At 45.8% G+C, this 24012-nt stretch overlaps 1 protein-coding gene and 1 pseudogene across 1 annotated transcript; one reads left to right on the forward strand and one right to left on the reverse strand.

Annotated features, from left to right (window-relative positions):
* Positions 1-1142: 1142 nt before the first annotated feature.
* On the reverse strand, positions 1143-4469 carry LOC120846651 (nuclear apoptosis-inducing factor 1-like). The gene is made up of 3 exons (XM_040218511.1): positions 4169-4469; positions 3841-3952; positions 1143-1428 (listed from the first exon to the last, which is right to left on the reverse strand). The coding sequence occupies exons 1-3, from the start codon at positions 4467-4469 to the stop codon at positions 1143-1145; spliced, it is 699 nt and encodes a 232-aa protein (XP_040074445.1).
* Positions 4470-5339: 870 nt separating this feature from the next.
* On the forward strand, positions 5340-14882 carry LOC115310442 (annotated as a pseudogene).
* Positions 14883-24012: the final 9130 nt, after the last annotated feature.

A 24012-nucleotide genomic window follows, 5' to 3' on the forward strand; every position in this document is an offset into this window, starting at 1 on the left:
AAATATGGTGCACATCAGTGCATGTCCGGGCAATTTGTGGCATCCTATGCCTTGGTAAGTGCTTCCATGTGGTGGGAAGTCAATCACCAGCATGGTGCGGGGCCCCCGTTCGTTTGCCGTCTGATAAGCAAGTTAGTTGCTTCGTTTTATATGAACCACAGGCAGCCCAAGGAGTTGTGGCTACTTTTCGATACAGTGCAGTCAAACGCACTGAAACGTAACTGTGTGTATGAGCCTTTACGCCGCTGCGCTTCCATTTTGGACTTGCAGTTTGTACTTTCTTTCGCTGCCGTTCCCACTCGGCTTTGACGTCAGTGGATCATAGATGAAGGTTGCTCAAACATAAGAAGGGAGATGAATAGTTAGGTGTCTTGGCTGAATGTGCCTTAAGCAACTTCGACAAAAGGCAGCAAGAAGGGAGATGATTGTAAGGATTGCAAAGGAAAAAAAAGCTTTGATGCTGACTGCAAGCCACGTCGGCGGTGACATCGCTCAGGCCTGTACAAATGCAATGGTGCGCAAGGCAAACATTTTTTTTGTGGGTGCGGTCCTTAGGTGCGGTCCTTACGCGTGTTTATTACAGTAATGACTTTCACTTTTACTTAGCTGAGTGTGTAAAAGTCGTTGCATTTTTTTATGATGCCATCATTTCTTTATAGTTTTGCATGTTTCTAAATGAAATACATAATGCAGTGGAATTTTTTTTCCATACTTGGAACCAAAAAGACATTGAAGAGAACAAACAAAAAAAAACTGTTTATTGTATTTACAAAGTAAAGCTAAAACGACAATGCCACTTTGCCAAACTGAAGGCCCCTCCTCCCCTTTAAGGGCCTTGTTGTAGGGCCTTCCCAAGTAACGTGAACATTTTTTCTCCCTGTTCAATATAGAAGTTTGCTGCCTTTTCATCATTTCGGCAGCCTCGCAGGCTGCCCTTGCTGCCCTTGCCTGCTCTTCCGATGCCCTTGCCTGCTCTTCCGTCGCCTTCAGTTTGGCAAGGAGGCACTGCCGTTCTAACTTTACGTTCTCGTGTTGTTGCTCCAAGATGTCTCTATAAAACTGTTTGTCTGCAGCCCATGTGCTGGCTGCGGGTGGTGCGCTGGGCCTCCAGACCAGTCGTCAACGAGGTGGTCCCCGCCGGCCTAGTGGTGCCGGTCGCCCTTCAGCAGCAGCTGCTGCCTCAGGCGGTCCCCTGCCGCAGGAGGAGGCCCCTCCCGAAGTAGCAGCGCAGCTGCTGCACCAGGCTCCACAAGTGCCTCATCCTCGTCCAGCGGCCAGTCCGGAGGCTCGTAGTCCAGGGTTTCTTCGGACTCTGGCACCTCGAGGAATGCGACCCCGGGGTCCACTTCAACTTCGTAGCTGAGGACTCGGTCCTCTCCAACCACTTCGTTAGTAGTTGGCTGCACGCTGACTGATGCTGTGCTGGCCCTAAGGAAAATACACAAGAATGTTAGTCTTGTCACCCTTGTACATAATTTGAGAACACTCTTATTTGGATTTCATTCACGCTTTTTGTGTGCATGTGGATCAAGCTCGACTCCTCAGCTCTCGGCCATTGCTGCTATGTGAAAGTATGTGGGCTTTAGTAAAGTCAGCCTACAGTGTGCAGGTCAAGCCCGATCTTGGCTGTTGCGGCTATTAGTTGTGAAAGCAGCTGGCTTCATGCAGATCCAGTGTGCAGTGTTGATGCCGGCCACATATTTCTGGTTGCTTGTCCCTACAATTCTGTTTTATGTCAAAAAGACTACCATGTTGAGCAGCAGATGTGCTCAGGGTGATTCCAAATTTAGTGGTAGTGTCTACTGGTCGATACTTAATAAATTGTACTCACTGTACACCATATTTGAACTGACTGCTCAGGATTACTTCTGATTTCTTTTATTTATCAATACTGTTCACACTTTCAGGGTGGTTTTATTCCAGAAAAGACATTCCTCATGGTATGCAATACGCATGTTGGAAGTGTTGCAAAAGCTTGACAACAGCATATGCTCAGCAGCAGCGAACTCAGCTGTGACAGTGAATGCTACCTACAAAATGAGCGAGATTTCAGAGCACTAATCTCGCACAAATATGTTTATGCAACAGACTGTCTCAGCTTTGTGCCTTCATTCATTTGACTTGCCATCTCAATACAACGGACCTGAAGCAAATGAGGTCCAAGCTTTGTGTTTGTGACCTTTGGGTCTACGTAGCAGTAGAGTTTTCAACATAAAACAATATATTTGTTTTGCTGTTTGTCATAGTTTGGCTTGACTTCATAAAAGTCTAGCCTGTATACGGTAGTCTTGCGATAATTCAAACTCGGATATTATACTTCTGGTTAATTCAAACAAATTTCCTCAGTTTGGTTGTCTCGCTATGTTCTTAGTGTATCCATACGCCGCTTAAACCTAATGCCGTTTTCCTGTAATTCATATTTTTTGTTCTTGCAGCCCTTTTGTTGAGTGTGCTTCTTTCCAAGCACCGGTACACTGCAGAAGGAACACCCATGGAGCTGTTGCTTCTCCGCAATGCACCGGCGCTAGGTGATAAGCGCACTCAACGGGGCTCATGCGGAAATTTCTACAGCAAGTTGCGCAGACGCTGTGATCTGGTAGCATGGCATACACCGAGCACTGGCACATTGCGGAGAAGCAACAGATCCATGGGTGTTCCCTCTGCAGTGCACCGATGCTCGGAAAGAAGTGTACTAAACAAAAGGGCTGCAAGAACAAAAAATATGAATTACAGGACAACGGCATAGAATTTAAGTGGCATAGCATGGGCAAGTCGCAACGTCCTCACAACTTGCTATGAAAACTGTGGCGCAGTGCCCGCTTTTATTGTTCACGTGCCCCCGTTTAATAGTTCACACGAGACAACTTCTTGACCCGATGAACAAACTGAACCTTGTTTTGAGTTGTCACGTGGTGTTTGAACAGCCCACAACAATGAACATTTTTGAGGGATAAATAAACTTTTGTCTTACATTTCACGAATGTTTCATGTGTAGCATACCTGGTTATGATCAGTAGGCCTATGTAAAGGAAAGCATGAAATATCTTCTGTGTATGTGGAGTCACTCACAAGGCGAATCATATTTTTATCTTGCATCATTATTTAGATAAATTTCTGATAAATCAAACAAAATTCATGGATTCCTGGAGTTTGAAATCATGAGAGTATAATGTATTTTGTAATGGTAGTGTTGTAGAAACACAATCCCCTTTGTCTTGTTCGCATTGCATGATACCTTTTTAAGATATACCTTCTACCATTTCAGCAGTGTACCAGCCTAAGTCTGCTATCATTTTTCTTTCCCAAACTTTCAAGACTCGGCCAACGGCGCTTGCAATGTTCAAAAGACTGCGTCGTCCTCCCCATGTACATGTCGGCTCATAATCACCATCATTTTAATCTTGCATCTCACAAGATTAGGTCGTGATCTTACATCATCACATAATCACCATCACAAGATGTGGCGTTGCGGGCGTACCTTGCACGGGCTGCTGCCTTTCTACAGTGCCGTGGCTCTCCTAATCCAATAATTACTATTATTAATGTTTATATTATTTTTATTATCATCACTGATGAGCGCAGTGGTCTTTCATTGACACGCCTAGCTCGACTTTAACATCAAGTAACACGGCTCAAAGTTCTAGAGTTCTTGGATGTGCACGGTTCTTTCTTGCTCTGGAGAGAACACACCAGAACATTTCTTTGAGTGGCCCAGTATTTAGTACTTGCGAACTTCAGATATGACTATGAATACAATATTAGCTTTGCTAGTAGAACCCCCAATCGTGTGAATCTCGAAAGGCTAGATTTCGTACAAATAGCAGTAACATGACAGCTCACTCGTCGGTGTCTATGCCTCCTTCGATACCCAGAAGGTTGGGGCTTGTGGAACCGATGACCGCCAGCACAGCCTCAGCCAGCGGTGTCGGCGTGTGGTCGTTGCGCCCTGCGCCTGTGGAAGACAAGGTTCTCTTTATATTTTGTTTGAGCATTAAATTTTGCCTGATTGCAGCAGGCACATTCATTGTTTTGATTTGATTAATAGCTTTATATCTCGATTGCTTCTATAATTTAGCCAAGAAAATGAGAAAGTGGAAAAAAACTTCTTTAGCACACAGAATGTGTGCTTCATTTTTATGTGCAGTAAAAACATGTATAGTAAACTCACCGGTCGTGGAGTCTGCTCTCTTCGAGAGGGTCAGTTCAGCGCGGCTGCGAGATTTGAGGTTTTGCCACTGCCTTTTGAGTTGCGGCACAGTGCGCAGCGTCGATGGATGCCGCGAATTCATCACGGATGCGATCTCCTGCCACGCTTTTCTTTTAGCAGCTTTTGTAATATTGTTGTTAAATTTGTTCTTAATTATACGTTTTCGTTTCTCGATTTCGTAAACCAATTGAAACTTATCATCTTCGAACCAATTTGATTTCTTTACCTTGGGAGGCATCCGTGGTGGACCGGCGACATCCATGTCTGCGTGCAGCAAACTCAGACGGTCGTCTGCTAACTTAATGATCGAAACATAATTATCAACTTTTATTGCAAATGCTTCTGAGAAAATACGTCCAGCGCATTTCTTTTTCTTAAAAAATTGGGCGTCTAAGGACACGCAGGCATTTCTGTAGACAACTTTATTCGGCGTACGCACTGGACGTCGACGACGGTGGTGACAGACGATAGCGTACGAAGCAATATGACAGCGTTGGTGCGCACTAAACTCTACCCAAAACCGCGCATCGCTGACTTTTTTTTCTTCTTCTATTTTGCACAGAACCACGGTATGTACGAGGCATGTGCCGCAGTTTTGCGACTATCGTCGTTTCTCTTTGCCCAAACCGATCGCAGCGTAGCAGAAGCAGACGATCTCTCGCTTGCCGCCTCGCGTCGCCGGCGCTTTCTTATTGGACAGGAGGTCACAACACGTCACTTCCACATCCAGAATCTTCGGCCGTGTTCCAAAATTTACTCGGTCTCACTCTAGGGTAAAGGTTTTGTACCTTTGCGATCAAAAACCTACTCGCGTCCGGCATTACTCGATTTTTGTTGTCACGTGACATGATCTGCCAGGGTAACTCGGATCCATTCGAGTAGATTTGGAACGCACCCTCTGTTTCCTCCGGTATTTCTTCAGTTTTCCCTAGATTCCCTCTCTAGGTACTGCTCACTCCGTTCTTGGCGGTCTGGGTGCCAGACTCAAGTCCGGACTTGAGTCAAGACCGCGCCGGAGACCGTGCTGGATCCGTCTTGGTCTCAGTCACAGTCTCAGCCGAGACCGCCAGGCGCCTGAGTCAAGACTTGAGCCAAGACTTGAGTCAAGACTTTCTAGCAAGCGGCCCCAGGTGGAAAGGGAAGCAAGTGGGAGCTGAATGACAGGTCTGCGGTTTGTACGCTATATTTTACTGAGGACAATTACAAGAAGACAACGAAACTGAGGGTCCCTGCTTTCATCCGCACTTCCGACCCAATTTCCCAACCATCCACACTACATGCGTAAGGAAAACAGACCTGTAACGAAATGACCTCGAAGCAACCACAGTGATGGTAGCTCGGTAAAAGGAGCAGTTGCCAAACCTGAAGACTTAGCAGGAAGTCCAACTATAAATGAAGCTCACCCGCTTTCCGGTCGTGATGAAAGGAAAACTCCAGCTCCTGATACCTGCATAGAAGTGTGGAGCAAGAATGCTTTGATTGTTGACGAGGCATGCCAAACCTCGCTAAACCTTGTGCACATGATGGACGAGCTGAAGAAAACAGAGCAGCGACTCAAAGCGCAAATCGCACGTCAGAAGAGCGCGCTTCAAAAACTCACAAGCCAAGCACGACGAGATCAAGAAGCAGCTTCGAGCTTATGAGGACAACAAGCGGATCCGAGACTTCAGGCTATTGTTGGCAGCTTTCGAAAAAGGTGATAAGACTGCTTTGTTTATTAAAACTCAGGTCACCTGCTTCAGCAAGAAGAAACCGGTCTACTCTGAAGGCATTCTGAAAGAGTGCATGCTGTGGAAAGTGTGCTCAAACAAAGGTTATGACCATATCAGATCGAGGGGCCTTCTAAAGCTGCCGTGCCGCACCACACTTTAGAAATACGCTGGACAGTCAAAAGGAGAAGTTGGAGTAACTTCCCTCATCGAGGAGCGCCTTCGTGTAAAATACGAAAAGCTGACTGTTGAACAAGAATCTTTCTATTCTCTTATCATTGATGAGATGGCAATTGCACAGGAAGTTATCTACGATCGGCAGGTAGATAAAATCTTTGGACTTGTTGACATGAGCTCTGCAGAGCATTCAACTACAAATCCACAAGTTGCAAATCGCTTGCTGTGTTTTGTTTTGAGAGGGCTGTCAACAGCCTACGTCATACCAGCAGGCCACTTTTTCACTCGGTGCTTGAAGAATGACAAGATTTTATCTATGACCATGGAAGTGATGAGACAGTTGAACAAGTGGGTTTCCCATTGCCAGAATAGTAACGGACAACCACCAGATCAACATTGCTCTGTTCAGAAAGATTTTGAAGGATGGTGCACGTGTTCACGAAAGGGACCACCCGTCGTGGGAAGGTGATCCACTTCTCTTATCCTTTGAGTCGAACCACTTGATAAAAAAACCTTCGCAGCAACTTTCTGGAACGGGAAATGACTGATGGAGAGCAGCTTATTCAAGGAGGGCTCTACTTGAAGTTGTTTGAACTTCAATCCCAGCTGCTCGTCAAGCCCGTCGGGTTCCTCACAAGGTAACACGTTGAGCCAAACAACTTGGAAAAAATGAAAGCGTGTAGAGCCACAGATATTTTCTCCACCAGTGATATCTACGCTCCAATTCCTTCAAGAAAACCCGCAGTGCCATCTGGACAGCACGTGAGTTTCAAGACAGCGCTACCACAATTGATTTTATGAAGATGGTTGCGAAGTGGTACGCTTTCCTTGACATTGGCGCAGTGTAGCCATATGGACAGCAAGAGAAACCATTCTCTTTGCCAGATGATGAACATCTTTCCTGGCTTGAGCTAGATTTTTGTGGCTATATTGAAGAAAATGAAAAAGGAGACCTACAAGGAGGCAATACTCATGACGACAAGACTGACAATGGCTCAAATTGAGTACCTCCTTGAAAACGTCAAGTAGGTTGTTTTTTAGCAAAGCCTTATTAAATATATATTTCTTTTTGTTATTAACGCAATGTTTTCTTTTTTTCAGCTTCCACTGTGTCTTGACACGTGGCCTGAACAGCGATCCTGTAAAGTCACTATTCAGCTGCTTCAGGCAGTTTATTGGCGGCAATGATCAACTCGATGCCAGGGCTGCACTTTTCAGTGCAGAGACTGCTAAAGGTAGCGTTCCTAAGAAAGAGATATTTATATATACATAATGAACTCATTAGGTCATTCTTCCTGAAGGTTGGTATTCTGCAAGCGGCGAAAATGGGAAATGGTGCCTGTGAGGTCGGCGATTCAACTCGACGAGACTGTTCGCTTTCCTGCTGCCATTCAATCTGCTGCCAGGGAGCTTTCCAGTGAGCTCGGATTAATGCAGATGGGGTGCATACAGACCTTGAACTAGCACCTATCGCTTTCCTGGCTGGTTGCCTTGCACGTGCATGCGAAGAAAAGGTGTGCTCTTTCTTTTTGCAAGATTCCATAAGGCATCTTCATTTGGCTTTAATTTATAGAGGCCCTGCGAATGACTGATTTCGTGCACAGTTATCACCGCCAAATAACTGACTTGCTGTTTAGCTGTCGTTACAGCTTAAAGGAGCTGTGCAACGATTTTATTGTTGGAAGAATTTGCATTTTCTAATATTGACATCATTTATCTTGTCACAAAGGACAGAAAACACATCTCCTTCCTTCCAAATGTAGCAATTCCACCGCGTAATCGAGGGGCAAAATATTGAATATTTCCCGACCTGCAGCCACGAGCGGTGGCCATGAGAACCACGTGGCATGACGCAGTGATGTGATTGGCCTAAGCCGTTTTAAAGCACCTTTCGGAGCAGCCAAAACAGTGTTTTGGAGCAGCCAAAACAGTGTTTCGGAGCACCAAAAGTGGCCGTCGGAGCAGATATTCTTAGAAAAATAAAAATATTAGTTTTAGGTGCTGGACAAACAAAGTGCACTTTGCTCGCCGAAATAAACGAATTATGGTCAAGTTCGACTACCTAGGAGTCTTTCAAGGTGTAACTGAAATGTCAATTACATGACATATTTTGCAATGCTTCAGTTAAATGATACATATATATGTACCCACTATAGATAGATAAGAACCAAACTTCACACATTCAAATTTATTTGAAAACCAAACTTCACATATTAATATTCATTTGAAAATGACCAGCTTAATAGTAAATATCACAGCATAAGGTTTACTAATCATATAATATAATTAATGGAAGCAGTCCCCGACTGATGGAACACATAGCTACTGCAGTGCAATGCGAAAATGCACACAAGAAAAAGGTGCATTACAACCAGCGGGTACTTTTTGCTTTTCAAAACTTTCCGCAAAGCTGCTGCAAGCTCCGCTTTGGCTTAGACTAGTAATAAATGTCCACTTTCCATGTCTCCAAAGGGACATTGAGACATCCCACAAGTGTACAGTGCTGTAGGCGTTGCCGAGCAATTCTGAAAAACCGCTTGCCACCGTATTACTGATTCCCGACGTGCCAGATTTTCGTCAAAAATAAACAAAAAGCAGTGGATTGCAAGCGTCCCAGCTGGTGTCTCTGTCATGCAATCATGTTCGCGTGCAACTCAGGGCAACTTCGGCAGGCTTGCAGCTGCACGTGCTTCGTCGCGCGAGCGGAGACAACGGCTGTTCGATCGAAAGCGAAACCATGCCACTCCGCTCCGTCGCCAACTGGTCTCCAAAAATGTATGTAAAATGTAACTGCCCAGCATGCGACAAAAAACAGTTCAGCGGCGCGTGCTTGCAAGGCCGGCAGGCGAGGTACAAGCTAAACATACAGAAAAGAAGAACCTGAGCGCATCGATGCAGGACATCGCGAGTCAGGGTCAAAACGTTCTTGGAGCGCTTTGTGCAACGACTGAACTCGAGACAAACAAGCGCGCCGTGCGGGTTCAGCGTGCAGACATTGCCTTCTCTGCTTTAGCTAGCTCACTTCTCTTCACCAACTTTCTTGCGTGACAGATTTTTCATGTACCGGGGTCCCTCTCGAAAGAAAGCCAACCAAGAGATACCTAGGTAATCAATACTTCCACAGAGCAGTCTTTGAGTTAAAAATTAATTTTTGTAGTAGCGTATGTTTTAAACAAGAACAGGAATGTTGATGAACATGCGGCGGTCCTTATGTTTCGGTTTAGGAAGCTCCATATCTGTAGCGACGTGCGGACTGGCAGGCAGGACCAAATATAGTTTTCCCACGGCCGTTGCTTTCAGAAGCCGAGTGCTTCAGCTCAAAAAGAAACTCCCGCCGCGCAAAAACATAATTTCGTTTCGTGACGGCATGGTTGGTACCCGGTACGTTAGCGTCGGAGCGTCCGCACACGCCCGCATCTATCGTTGAAAAACTTAAAAAAAAACCAAAAAAACACGAGACGAGATTCACGAGACGACGAGAGCGCGAAAGAAGAGACGGCGGGAAAAACCATGCGAGACCGGATGGACGATTGATGTAAGTAAAGCAAGGAGGCGAGCTGGTTCAATACTGACATCTAAGTTTTGAGCCTGTCTTTTTCCCGGCTCCGGAGTTACAATGTCACGACTGATGCAGGGTACTTTGTATCGGGTGGCTGCTTGCGATACCTCGCATACTCAATTACGGTACTCAGTTTAGTCTTGAAAGGCGACCAAAACTGGTCCTTTGGCGTAGGCATGGCGCAGATTACCCATATTTTGGCAAAATGTAGCAGGATGTAGCAGGGTTAGCCCCTTGGCGCAGTTTGGCGCAGCAATCACATCACTGCATGACGTCAATGGGGGACTTGTAAAAAGGTAGCAAGTTGTGCGAATTCCTGCTCGATAAAAGGTACTTTTTCTATAAATCCTGCGTTCCAACATAAATATAAATACATCAAAAATCTGGTACCATCGACAAAACTTTTATTATACGGAGTTTTAGTGGCGCCACCTATACGAGGTCAACAAAACTGTCAGCTCTATCTGCTACCGCAAACAACCACCAGAAGCCGGAGGGGGACAGGGGCGGAGCCGGATGGGGATGATCGGACCCGGACGTTGGCACTTTCCTCCTTTTGCAATGTTTATCGTGTTGGCTGCGCAAGCACGTGGTCACATGGTCGCGAGCGAGTGTGTTCTTGCTGCTCACTGATGGCTCGAGAGTCTAGAGAGAGAGCTTCACAGGAACCCCGCATGCCCCCCATTGACGTCACAGTGCACGTGACCCGGAGGGTGTTGATAAAGTTGAGAGGTGCCGAAAGCCTTTGTCATTTTCAAAAATAAAAACTAGGACATGCAGGCTAAAGCAGTTTCTTATTCTTTACTTCTGGAAGATCGAGACACCAACACCCAAATTATTTAAGCAAAGCACTAAAATTGTTGCACAGCTCCTTTAAATGCTCATGGTCTTAGTATTTTTATTGAGTCATAGGAATATGCTGGTTTTCAGGTGCCATGCGAGTTCTGCAAAGCCCTTCTGCAGGAACCGAAGCCAACTGAAGCAATCTATGGATTTATCAAGAAACTAGATAACGGAGGCCTCAGATACCCGAAGATGGAAATCATTGTCTTTTGTAAGCTTACATGCAACTTTGTAAGTTCTGTCGTGAAGTCCCATGAGGTCAGACGGAGCAGTAAGCTCTGCAAGCTGTTGCTTTCGGTGCTTCTTCCACACTTCACACAATGTCCAAAACTAGTCTGTGAGAAACATGACCGTGAGCACACCGAAGCGTTTTGCAAAGTCCTCCTAAGCAAGCTGCTGTGGCCACTACAAGCAAATTGGAATGGAAGTATTAATTCTACAGTCGAGCGGTTTGTACAGCTTGCACACAAGCCTCTTTCTAGGAAAGTTCTGCACTTGTAAAGACTTTTTTTTTCTGCTTAATGACTTTGATTTAAAAAGCCTAGCTCCTGACTGTCCCTCAGTTTTGCTGTCTCAGTAAGAGTTGCTATAAGGCACACTAATAAGTTGGTTGGTCCGGCTTATTATTCTTAACTGTGTCAGGGCCCTACTGAAAAGGCAGTTGATAAGCTATAAAGTTGATTGCGATACATTGTAAAAGTAAATGCTGAGAAAGGTTATCATAAAGAACAGCGGAAAAAACAAAATATTAAAAATGTAGTTTATGTGACTGACCCAAACGTGTAACTGGTCAACCATACTCGATAAAAGACAATATTTTTTGTAAGCAAATAATATGACACATGAACCCTCGATGAAAGTGAGCCATCATTGAATGACCTATGCAACAAAAGCCGCCGTTACGGTGGGCCATTCTGGTGATTGCTAGCACACAAATCCCTGTGCAGCAAGCCGACCGTTAGCGCCGACAGATATGTTGAAACCTACACTGAACAATTTTCATTTGTGCTCCGAGTATGAAGTACGGCTCTAGTATCCTGAAAATAGCAAGCACAAAACATCCTCCACACACATTCATGTGCACTGTCAAGGCAATAAACGCGCGTATTCGGTCAGGCAGCCGCCGCACTCCCTGCACGGAGCTTCCTCCCCCAGCTTTGCCCAGCCTGGATTAGTAGCGCAGCGGCGGAGGCGCGGCAAGCTAGGTGCCTCAAGCCGTTTTCGGCTGACGCGGCTGGCCACACCTTGTGTATGCGCATTGAGTGGCCGTGCCATGTCTCCCTCTTTGCTGATTTGACCATGGCCAATGGTCTAACCAAGGTAACCAAGAAACTGCTGGATAGTTCCTCAGGCCAAGGACGAGCCGACTGCTTGGCCATCACTCTCTCAAACCACATGAAAACTACAAGAAGGGCCAGCAGCGAACAACACAGTTTTCCGAGTTATGGGACAACTCTTAGGGTTACCAGAACCCTTCGCAAGGACCCACGAGTTTTCTCAGAACTGCCTGATCTGTTAAGGCCCAAGACCAGATTAATAAGAGCAGAAGGAGACAGCCTGATCAACAACGGAGGATTGGAAGGTTAACGATAAAAGAGGTGGAGTATTGTAAATCTACTCATTTTGTTGAGAGAAGCAAGAACCAGAAATACCCTTGTTAAGACACTTGCACAAGGGAATAACCAGGTGGTTTGTGGTTCATAGAAGTTGTCACCATCCATCACTAAAGAAGATCTCGAAAACAAGATTTCAAATGTAGTGCTAAACAATGAAATCATCATGACTGCTGCCTCAAAAGGGACTGAAAAACTTGGTCTACTGATCAACGAAGATGAAACGATGACCAGTTCAGGTTTTTTATCCTACGGTAAGGTTCCTGTCTTCCAAGGGAACATATTACCTTTGAAGCAAAACTATGGTTCCGGGTAACTTGTGTAATGATCCGGTGCCGTCACTGGCCAACACCATCTCAACGATCGCAACAAATGCAAACACTGTCTCCCTGCATAGTCCTTTACTTGATCCCACATTGTATTATGTGTTCTTCAGACTTATGCAGATCACCATCCTTGATTGAATATAACAACCCTCTTTTGAAACAAGGTCTGAAAGGAATTGGCCTTTGCAACGACTCACTAAAGAAGAATGTTCTGCTTAAAAGCTTTATTTCTGGATTCATCAATGAGAGGTGTTTTGGGAATTTCACTGATTCAATTCTTGATTGACAATTCTTGGACCCTATAAGAAAGACTCCAACTTTCTGGAAGATTCTTCATGCAAACACAAGCAACAGATACATCCAAACCGTACCAATAGAAGCTGGTCACCCCCGACTAGGAGCCATCAATCGAGACAATTGGGCCAAACTACTCGATCGTCCCACTTCGCTGAATGTACCAAAAGGACCAAAGCCATTACACTACTCAAAAGCGAGACCAGAAACAACCTAGAAGAAAACGTGGAAACTATCCAAAACGAAATGTACTGGTAGTGCAATAGACCCTTTTTGAAATTCACTGCCATCTGGGTGTTCGTAAAGCAGTTTAGGTTTCGCCATATCAATGGCGGAAATGAACTTGTATCGGCACTGTAACTTTTGCAAGTCAACGGCACGCGAAGAATTCTTCAGTGCGAGTTCCTTCTCGATCACTTTCAGTTTGATGGTGACCAAGAACCTGCATTCAGAACAAAGCTCCAACCCACTCAGATGCGTCGGGAAAATTCTATACACCAAAGTGCTTTAAAGCCGATTGTGTGCAGCCCGCAAATTGACTGAATCTGAGTTGTTAGAAATAAACGCTTATGTAGCCCTTATGTTTCGTTATTACGTCGCATCGTACTGACCCCCCGAATGTAAAGGCTTCGCATCATCTGCTTAGAAGCATCTTCGACGTCTTCCTTTATGAGTCACTAGAAGGCCGCCATTGGTATGGCACAGATGCCTTTCCAGAGATGATGATAGCGATCAAAGTTGCCAGACTGAATTTCGGAAAGGGTCTATTGAGTACTTAAATGAACAAGAAACAGAGCTGGTTGCCTTCTTGCACACGATCAGTCTGCTCTTCCCACGCTTTGTTAGCGAATTTAAGGGAGGCACTTTCTCAGGTGTCACGGAGACTTTGGTGGGGCTCTTCCGGAATGCAAAACCCATAAGGAATAATTTCTCACACAAATTTGCGTTCAAGGTTGCAATTCTACTCGGACTAAGCGAAGAAGTCTGTTGAGGCTCTGCTCTCAGACAAGCGTCCCATGCCCGAAAGAGAAATGCTGGATTGTTCATCAAGTTAGGCTGACCTGCTTAGAAAATAATGGAGACAACCTGCCGTTGCGAGAGCTGTTCCTCATCTCGCAGAGTATCTTGGACATGTAACTGACAAAACATCAAACTGCGTGGGATGCAAATCTATAGGGAGACTGACTGACTACATAACAGACTGTCATCCACAAGGATTCAAGCCTGAAGAACATGTTAGGGGACCACTGCCAACTTATCTGGGGTCAAGAACGTATGAGACGACACAATTGTTTCACCTTTGGAAGAAAGAATCGGTCGTTCCTCTCGTAGATCGCACAGCACACTTAAGGACAGCCATAAATTGGTTCGTCACACCAGATGATGATATTGCTAAAAGCATTCTGAACAACCTTAGCACACTGACCAGAGAAGATTAGACAGAAGAAATCACAGTCTTCTCTTGAATAGGCTCCACTCTTCACCCGGTTTACTGTACCAGACAAAGTAATGAAGTATTTGTTTCAATCAGTCTAACACCATTCACTCATCTGATTGTGACTGCAAATACCATGACAACTCTGTCCGAACAGAACTATGACTTCATGTACCAGTCATCAACAATTGTTATAGGATTTCTGGAGTCATTCGGAGAAGCTATATCAGCGGACATAAAAGAAAGACTCAGCAGCAATCAAGCTTACTCTGTAAGCGCGGACGAGTGCATAGATATGATCGGCAGTGCAGTACTCAGCACTTGCATTCACCACATCACTGCTCAGGATGGAAACTTCAAAGTTGAGAAATCATCTATTTCAGCCGTAACACTTGAGGTGATGAAATCCGAAGACATTACGAATACGCTGATTGGTGAATTGAAAAAAGTCGGCCTGAAGCCCGAGTATATTTCAGTTGTGTCGTTTGATGGGGGTGCTAATTTCAGTGGAAAAGTGAGTGGCATGCAGGCGCGACTCCAAGAATATGCACCAGGACTACTCTTAGTACACTGCCGCAGTCACCTGCTTCAGCTTGCTCTCATCCACAGCTGCAGGCAGACCCCTCCAATCAAAAGAGCGCTTAATGGCTTAATTAAACAAATTGTACAGCACAATTAGGGGATGCCACAAAAGGCTATCAGTTTTGTAAAACGTGCAAATTCCGGTCGATGGGAAATCTCAAACTTGTTCAACCTAAGGAGACCCGATGGCTCTCCTATGAAGGTAACATGAAAGTTGTTCTTCAGCATTATGCATCTATCTGTATTGCCCTGGAGCATATTTACGCCAACGGTGGTGTCACAGAATTCAACGTGTTTTTTGTGTGTGTTCTTTTTGTTTGCTTCCGTTTCAAGAAGGGTGCGCGAGCACCGAGGACACCAGCTCGGAGGAAAGAAAAAGAAGCCGCACGCGGGTGGTGGTTGGTGGAACGCGGAGCTAGGTTTCGGCGAGGTTGTTGGTGGAACGCGAAGCAAGGCTTCGGCGGTGAAGTGGTCGAACCCCGAGCAAGGCTTTGTCGGAATGGTTGGTGAGCTCCAAGCAAGACTTCAACGATCTGCGTGTGCTTGTGAGTGATCGCAGTTCGGCACTGCAAGAACCCAAGCCACCACGACTCCTCGGCCCCGACTGGCGATGCAAGGGACCAAACCACCACCGACATCTTGGGACCCTGATTGGACTCTCCTCCTCTGAACTGTATGGCATCTTTGATTTGGCTCGTTTTTTTTTTTATTACGCTTTCAAACCTTTTGTGTTTTTTGTGTCACGGTTACGAAGAGTGGAACGCTCGCAAGTTATGTTCTATTCCTTTATTTCTTTTTTTTTTTTTTTCTAATTATGTGTGCACCCTGTGCACCTATCTTTTTACTTTTCAATTTTGTTGCCATTAAATAGCGTTCGTAGTGTCAGGCACGACTCGCTCCCAATTCCTACCGCCTCTCAGAAAGTCCATCACCAAGGTGTGGTGGGCTTCCCTATCACCTGGACAGCGGTCCAATGCAAATTAGAAATGTGTTTGTTTATGGGATCTTTAGCACCCGAATCTACGCCAACGCTAGAACCATTCTTCTGACGCCGGGGGTCTTTTGCTTCTATTTCGTAAGAGCTCAACCGTTTTCCTTTTTGTCTTGCTGTCAGCTCTTCTAGCGTCACTTGCTTGTCTGAGTAAATGCTTGCAAAGCTCTAAAGAAAATCTCACCAAAGCCACAACGCTGGTTCGAATGGTCGTGTCATCCATTTAGGACATCAACATCGAAGATCTCAAGTGGAGACTGAAAAACTGATTGAAGACGCACAAAACAATCAGGTGCAAAAGGAAGATGATGACGAGACGAGCAAAGGAGACCTCCTGAGGATAGCCTTTAGTTACAGAAAGTTGTTGAAAACATGCAGAAAAGGTTTTCTGACAAGTTTCAGAAACTTGCACGATTTTATAAAATTTTCTTTTTGAAAGAAGAAAATCCCGACTTCAAAAATCTAGCTCAGATGTGCGGATCGGTAGAAGATGACATGGCAAGCGAGTACAAAATCTACAGGAGATACCCTGGAGGCCTGTCTTCTCAGAAAGCACTGCTTACGCTCGCTTGCATCCTCAAGAGGAAAGTAATGTTTCCAGCTCCGTCAGCCGCAGCCATGAAGGTCTTGTTTCTCCCCGTTGGAACTGCTGTGGTAGAGAGGACCTTTCTACCATGATCAGAATCCTCAGCTCAAAGAGGTCTCGACTGACTCCTGCCCACGTAGATGCCCTAATGAAGGTTGCAATCGAGGGAACCAACATCCCCGCCATTTAAAATGCAACAGGTGAGCAGGTGGACAAGTACTGCCAGTTTCTCAACACAGCTTACAAGATCTTGGCAAAGAGGCCACGTCGCACCTTGTAACTTTGGTGCAGCCACAGTCGCTGGATCACGCAAGCGGCAAACTCCTGTTTTGGATATGCCTGCTGAGTTGAAAAGCATACCGTAAAATCCCGTAAAAACGCCCACCCAAAATGAAGAGATAAATGGTGAAAAATATGGGGTGGGCTATCTTTACGGATGCCACAGCAAAACTGTATCAAAAATTAATGATAAGCGCCGGGGCACCCGCTACAAACCAAGTGACGCGGGGACTGATACCGCAAATCGCGGACATGGCAAATTCGCGTTTCACAATGCGATAAACACGCGGGAGTTCGCTACAAACTCCTGTGTCACGGGAAAGGATACCGCAAGTGGCCGACGCAGCAGATTCGCGTTTCACGGTGCGGAGGAGTCGCGGGAACCCGCCGAGAACTCGCATCTTACGGGAAGGGATACCGCAGATCGCATACGCAGCAGATTCAAGTTTCATGATGCAATAAAGACGCGGGAACCCGCTACAATCTTGCCTGTCACGGAAACCGATATCGCGCGCGCAGATCGCGGACAAAAGCACGGGAATACGCTACGAACTCGCATGTCACTGAAACAAATAGCGCAGATCGCGGACGCAACAGAATCGCATTTCACGATGCAATATACACGCAGGAACAACTCGCGCGTGTTACTGCTTAGAATCGATATCGCGCGCGCAGATCGCGGACGAAAACACGGGAATCCGCTACGAACTCGGGAACGGATACCGCAAATCGTAAGCGCAGCAGATTCGCATTTCACGATGCAATATACACGCGGCAACAACTAGCGTGTTACGCGAGCCGATATCGCGCGCAGATCGCAGACAAAAACGCGGGAACCCGCTATGAACTCGCTTGTCGACACACCGGTACCGCCGATCGCGCCTTTGATGCGCGATTCCCGTCGGACATCGCTTGACGTCCACCGGAAATCGGAGGGTGGGCGATGTTTCGGAATTTTTATGTTACAGATGTTTAGCCAGGTAAACGGGATGGGCGATCTCTCGGGGGAGGGCGCCCTTACGGGATTTTACGGTACTGTTATATTTCATGTTTATTTATGAACGTAAACGCTGTAACCACTATTATGTTAACCAAGAAAATTGAAAACAAATTTCTCCCTCCCCCCACCCCCCCCAGAGAAAAAAACAGTTAGTATATATTGGAACACCCCTCCAAACATTTTAAACACTCCTTTAAAATTAGAATGCTGGATAAACCCCTGATGAAGCCCCTTTTAGAAATTCCTCGAACAAGCCCTGGAGAGTGCGCAGCACAGGGCTGCTTACACGCTCTAGAGGCACTGTGTCCCTCGTTCTGCGCTTTCAGCCTACAGGGACATATCTACGACAGCCCTCCTACAGGAAGCTAACTGGTACAACCTTGCTCACAGAAGAGATGTGGCTTCCGTCCACCTCTTCTGCAACCTGATGGGAACCTCAATGAAGCTTTCGGATGCTCCTCGCTTCAACGCTTGCACCTGAAAGATGCAGCCTCTCCTGGCACATACGCTACGCCACCTCGAGTCCTGTTTGATGCACACAGTCAGGAATTCGTGCTCTTTGCCCCCCGAGCTGACTGTAGACATTCTCATTGACCCCAAGGACATTAGGGCTCTCTGCCAGCAGACCTCAAGTGTGTTCCCATACACCTCTATGCTCCCTATTTTGTTTATTGGTGCTGTGGGACCTTGAATTTGTAATTGTGCAAGTATTGTCATACAGTTTTCTTTTTTTTTTTTTTCAACGTGCTTTGATCCTTGCCTTGCTCTGATGTCGATTCTAATCTGTATTTCTTATCATAGCATTGTACTGGAACGTGACCGCGTTGTCTAATCATTGTTCATTCTGTGTTGATTTGTGCCACTCCTAATGTATTCCTTTCAAGGAATGATAGTATTGTAAAATAAAACAAAATAAATAAACCATTATAATCCGCTTAACCTTTGCAACTCATGGGCACTCAATCGCATCACGTTCCCACAATTTGCTGGGGTTCATGCAAAACGTCAGCAGAAGCCTAGGACCGATTGTAACTCTGCCCTTGTTCTGCCCATCTTAGTATATACACCAACTCAACTCTGTTTTGTCACGGCGCAGTGGTGGCGCTTCGAGCGCACTTCGATACTTCCGGTTTTTTCTGGTGGGCAAAACAAACCAGGCGAGGCAGGCAGGGCTATGGAGTTCTGTTAAGAAAACGTCAATACCTTGCTATTTGTTGCAATGCCTCAGAGTTGTGTAGCTTGGGGCTGCACCGAAAGAGCCAGGAAAGGTTCGGCGATCGGATTTTATCGTTTCCCTGCCTGCCCGAACCGTCGGAGTGCGTGAACAGACGCTGTGAAAAGAAAGAACTGGACGCCGTCGGACGAGGATCGCCTGTGCAAAAAGCACTTTCTGACGGGTGAAGTTTATGAATAACTTTTGTCACAAGAGTATTGTTTTGATGTTCCTTCATGAACGCAGGAGCACCGACGAGCGATGTGGACCACCCGGACTACGTTCCAAGCATTTTCGCGTTCAAACGGCCTGAGCGTGTAGACTGCGTTGGGAAATACGAGCGAGCAAAGCGATGCCGGAACGACCCAGCTCGTGTTCCCGTGGTTCCTGCCTTGCCAGGAGTACCTGCAGTGACTCTGAGCAGTAAGTAGAACCCGTATTGTCTGAGCGGCGGTGGAGTAACGGTTCATGCTGGTCGTATGGTCTGTTGTACGCATTCTGGCGATCATGCTCCGTTCGTTTTTCTTTTTTTGGCTGTGTCTACACTGCCGCCCAACAACACTCCACTCGCGCTTACAAGTGTCGTCCGAAAGAAAGTCGGAAGGCGCGTGTATCACTGGGGAGCTCGTTAAACCCTCCCCTTCCCGGCCTGGGTTCATGCCGCTTCGCGGCGACAGTATGCGGCTGCTAATTAGAAAATTATTAACCCTCTTGGCCCCGTCGTACAGGCCGCTTCACGGCGTCCAGCCATCAACCCAAGCCCCGCTGTTCCCCATGCACCTCCGGAAAGGGAGTCCCATACAATTTTGTTAAGGGAGTCCCATACAATTTTGTCCAGCGAAAATGTGTCGACAACATTCTTTTTTTTTTTTTTTTTGTCAGTGCTAATCGCAAAGAAAAATGTCTTAAAATGAAAAAAAAAAATAAAGTAAGCCCAGACTGAGGATTGAACCCGGGTCCGCTGCGTATGAGGCAGGCATCTCACCACCAAGCTAAGTTACAGCTTCGAAAAACTAGTTTTGGCAATTCACTTTATACGGGACTTTCGGACGGCACTTGAAGGCATGAGTGGAGTGCTGTCGGAAGGCACTTCAATGCTCTGCAAGAATGGTGTCAGCACACTGCACCAAGTATGTAAGATTCACTACTTTTCGACTTGACAGGAAGTCACTAGTTTCTCACAATAAAGTTATTTCTCTCTCTCTTGACAAATGCAGAGTAGTGGACTGAGAATTGTGAAATCCGTATGTCCAAACTTTCTTTTGTTTGAAATCTCTTTTTGTAACTTAATTTAGACTCGCAGCACTGCCGAGGCAAAACAAGCCATCATGCCAGAGGCCTCCCCAGGCCAGGAGCACCCAGCACCAGGAACGTAACACTTACTACTGTTTGCGGGACGACAGCGAGACAATATTCCTGTTTCATTCACAAATGCACGGTACGGTACTATACTAGGAATTGTCGAATGCATATGTGCAACACCTAAAATTGAAAGGTTAAAAAACACGAAGATGTGAAAGAATGTGGTTGCCTTGTCGTCGTCCTTCGTGTTTTTTATCCTTTCAATTTTAAGTATTCTCATTTCAACATGCTTGTCATATTCAGTCATATCTGCAAACTTTCTTTAATCAGAAATCTCTCTTTGTTGCTTACTTTAGACAATTTAAGCACTGCTGGGATAGAGCTAGGACTCACGCCAGAAGCCCCTCCAGCACCGGAGAACAGTGCACAAGGTACGTAACATTCACTACATTATTTATTGTATCAAGTATCGGGTCTACATTATCGTCGTTCCCATTTCTCGGATCAATGTGAATAGATTGATCTCACAAGGAGTTGCACGACGCCACCGCTGCCGCGGTGCATTCTGGTACCTGTAGTTCTCCCCAGTTTTCTGGCCGCGTCAAGGCGCGTTGTACGTCCGGCGTTTGGGAATTTTCAGGTTAGCACGAAACTTTTAGTCGGCCGTTTACTCACGGTTTTTAATGGGTGTCTTCACCCGTTCTGTGTCAAGGTGCTACAATAACAGCACCAGGCAAAAAGGTATTGGGTTTTATGTCTTCCCGGAAGAAAGCAGCCCACGAAAAGAGTGTCTAAAACAGGTAAAGAGAGCGGTAGAAGAGCGGCAGGAAAAAGCGTTTTTAGATTTGTTTCGTTATTTGATTCATAATTTATATTCACCCCATTGCACGATAACTAAAGAGTGTAAGCTTACTCAAGGCATGAGACGTAGTAGGGCGTACCAAAGTGTTCCGTACGTTGGAATCTTTCAGAGCACTCGCTCCGTAGCGGTATATCGGAACTTCCACACTGCCTTGCGGCGACCGTTTTTAATACAATGTTTGGTTGATGCATTTTGATGGTTACAACTGTTATTGATATGACATGTTTTGAGCACAACTGTGCTTCAAAAGATCAGTACAATCACCGAAGAGCAGCGATTCTCGGTATGTATATATATATAACTTGAAATAAAACGACTTTTTCAATATCAGACTTAATTTGTTTTAGTGGGCTATTATGCCACAATCTGATTTTGCTGGCGTTACTGATCCATTCTGTATTAACACCAATCGACACAGCGGAAAAAAGCATTCCCCGTCGGTCAGCTCTTACCGTTCGGAGCTTGAGCAAACCAAATAAAATTGAATAGAAACTGTACACAAGAGCTCATCTCTACCCGAAGTTCTCAGGCATCTCTCATGGTTACGTTTCATTTTGACAAATGCGAGTTGTTACGGCTCGTCAGGCAGATTCTTTTTGTAGATCGTTTCTTTGTGTGCAGGCTTCCCCCCGCAGTTCATATGTACCCCGTCGCAAAGGCTCTCAACCAGAATAGAATGAGTTTTAGAAAACTATTGCTCTCCGAGAATGTCTATTGAGCTCGTCTTACTTCATTGTCGAATAAAAGTTATGCCCAAGCCTGCGCACAACATAGCTCAGTGTTTCACCGACACGTTTGACGCTGTTCCGCGGTGCTACACCGAGCCGATGGTCCCTCGAATTTTGTGCTCTTTCACGTTGAGGTAGATATTCACTTGCTTCCAAGTTTATTGAGACGTAGGAGCACCCAGAGTGCTCGAGGAAGAAGGGGCCTCGTTGTTTTTGCCGCTGTTGCAGTAGGACCACAGCGTGAACGCAGTGGGTTCACGCGCGTTCACGAAGGCGAAGAAGCGGACGACGGCGAAGCAGACGACAAAGCGATTCTAAAGCGATCAGACGACTGAAACTTTTTTTGCGCCTGATGACAAACTAAGACATCACACACAACACAATCTTATAAAGTACTGATATGCAGGAGAATCCAAGCTAACACCAGGGCTTCCCAAACTATGATGTACGCCCACATGAGCCCTTTTCAGCCGGGAAGCCGGAGAGCGATGACTACAAGAAGCATGGCGGCGGCAATACTTCCGGAATGCGCGCGCCTGCGCAGTTCGCTTGGTGGTATCGGTCTATTGTCGAATGCCCATTTGCAAAGTTTCTTTTATTTGGAATTATTTTTTCTTGCTTATTTAGACTCTGTAAGCACAGCTGAGAAAGAGCAAGGCATCATGTCAGAACCCTCCACAGCACAGGAGCACCATGAACCAGGCATGTAACATCCATAATTTGCTTCCAGTTCGAAACACATTTCAAATGAATTTGAAAAACGAAGGACATGCAAGAGCAACCATAAAATTGCATCTTTTGCATTTTAGCATTAAGGGTTGCCTATCTGAACACTAAAATGGGGTAACATCAGGAGCTGAGCACCCAACACATCCCATTCCAGCTCATGCAAAAAAGAAAGGGCTTTGGATGCACATCAAAACGGATCAAAGCTCAAGGGTGGACACCGTCAGTACTATGGATGCAAGATCGTCAAAGCATTCCCAATAAAAAAAAGTGTCAGCACATCTACACTATCATGGAAGATGAGAGACAGCGATAGCAGAAATGGTTCTCTAAATTGATGTATCCCATTTGATCAAGTCTCTGCTAAAACACTGTCACGCCGCATGGCTCAATCGCCTGTGTTGCATAAATGGGGATAGTCACTGTTTAGAGGTAGAATATAGAACCAAGTACACGTATATCTCTCCCTCTTTTTTTTTTTTTTTTTTCACTATTTAAGTGCAAATTTTTGAACCACTAAGCAGCAAGTGTGGGTTTATAAAACAGAACAAGGAACTAATAAAAATTTGGTGGGCAAATTTAAGGCTGTAACAAATTTTAAAACATGCTTAACAGTTTCCTTTTTAGATACCCTAAAGATACCCAAACCTTAGCCATAAATCCGCCCCTGGCCCCATGCGGCCTTTATACGCTCTTTGGAGAGGCTACTGGGGTTTATTTAAGTAGCTTTTGTTGTTATAGTCGCTGACAAGGTGAGACCGACAGGGCCTCTCTTTGAAACCCTCGGCCTCCAACACGCGCTCGTTGCCTTTTGCCGTGCTTTGGCTGCGCATGCACGCCCGAGGCTCGCAAGACGCCCGGTCGTCATGAGAGGTCAGAAGCTCCTGGTGGAGGCGGGACAACCGAGAGACCTCCCTGTCGTGCTCGTCCTGTCAGTGGCTAGAGCTATAAATAATGGCCTCTTTCATCTATTATTCAAGTCGAGGTTCAAATGTACGTCCTGGAACAAAAAGTTTATGATTAAATAGACGAGGGTCCGGTTTACCGGCGTTCCCCCGCATACGATGTGGTGTACGACGACTTGACCCATTTGACCGCTTCACGTACGAGGAGTAGGCTCGCGACGAGTCCTCCTAAACCCGCCTATCGTTGAACTCGGGATGGGAAGGGGCTTCGGCCTGCAGGAATGAAACGTTTTACGTGAGATTACGGACGACTACGCGTGCGAAGATAGACATTCCCTTCAGGGGCAATTGAATAAATGTAAAAATCATAGGACAAGATCTCGGCCATGGTTGCAAGAAGTCGATCTCGTCGAGTTTTCCATTTTTATAAATGTGCGTGAAGCGAAGAAAATGTTGTTATGACAAAGTTTGGGTAATCATCATTGTGACGACCAATATACGTCGCTCAGCAGCGGTGGCCCATCAACAGTACCAAAAAGATAGCTGTAGTAGACTTTCCACAATTGGTCGAAAGCTCCACATGATGCCTTTAGTGAGATAATAATTGTGTTGACTGTATGTTTAGACAGCTGTAGCTTAGCCAGCCTGAGTGGGCATCTGGTGTCTTGGCCGTAG

This window comes from Ixodes scapularis, unplaced genomic scaffold (assembly GCF_016920785.2).
Source record: "Ixodes scapularis isolate PalLabHiFi unplaced genomic scaffold, ASM1692078v2 PGA_scaffold1__304_contigs__length_218370807, whole genome shotgun sequence".
In the NCBI taxonomy this organism is placed as follows: Eukaryota; Metazoa; Arthropoda; class Arachnida; order Ixodida; family Ixodidae; genus Ixodes; species Ixodes scapularis.

Bases quoted from the DNA above. Each gene is read 5' to 3' on its own strand.
- LOC120846651 (XM_040218511.1), bottom strand. From the start codon at position 4,469: ATGGATGTCGCCGGTCCACCACGGATGCCTCCCAAGGTAAAGAAATCA. The intron at 3,953-4,168 runs GTGAGTTTACTA...TGTCTTCCACAG, and splicing joins GAGAGCAGACTCCACGACCG to GCGCAGGGCGCAACGACCAC. The intron at 1,429-3,840 runs GTGAGCTGTCAT...TATTTTCCTTAG, and splicing joins GGAGGCATAGACACCGACGA to GGCCAGCACAGCATCAGTCA.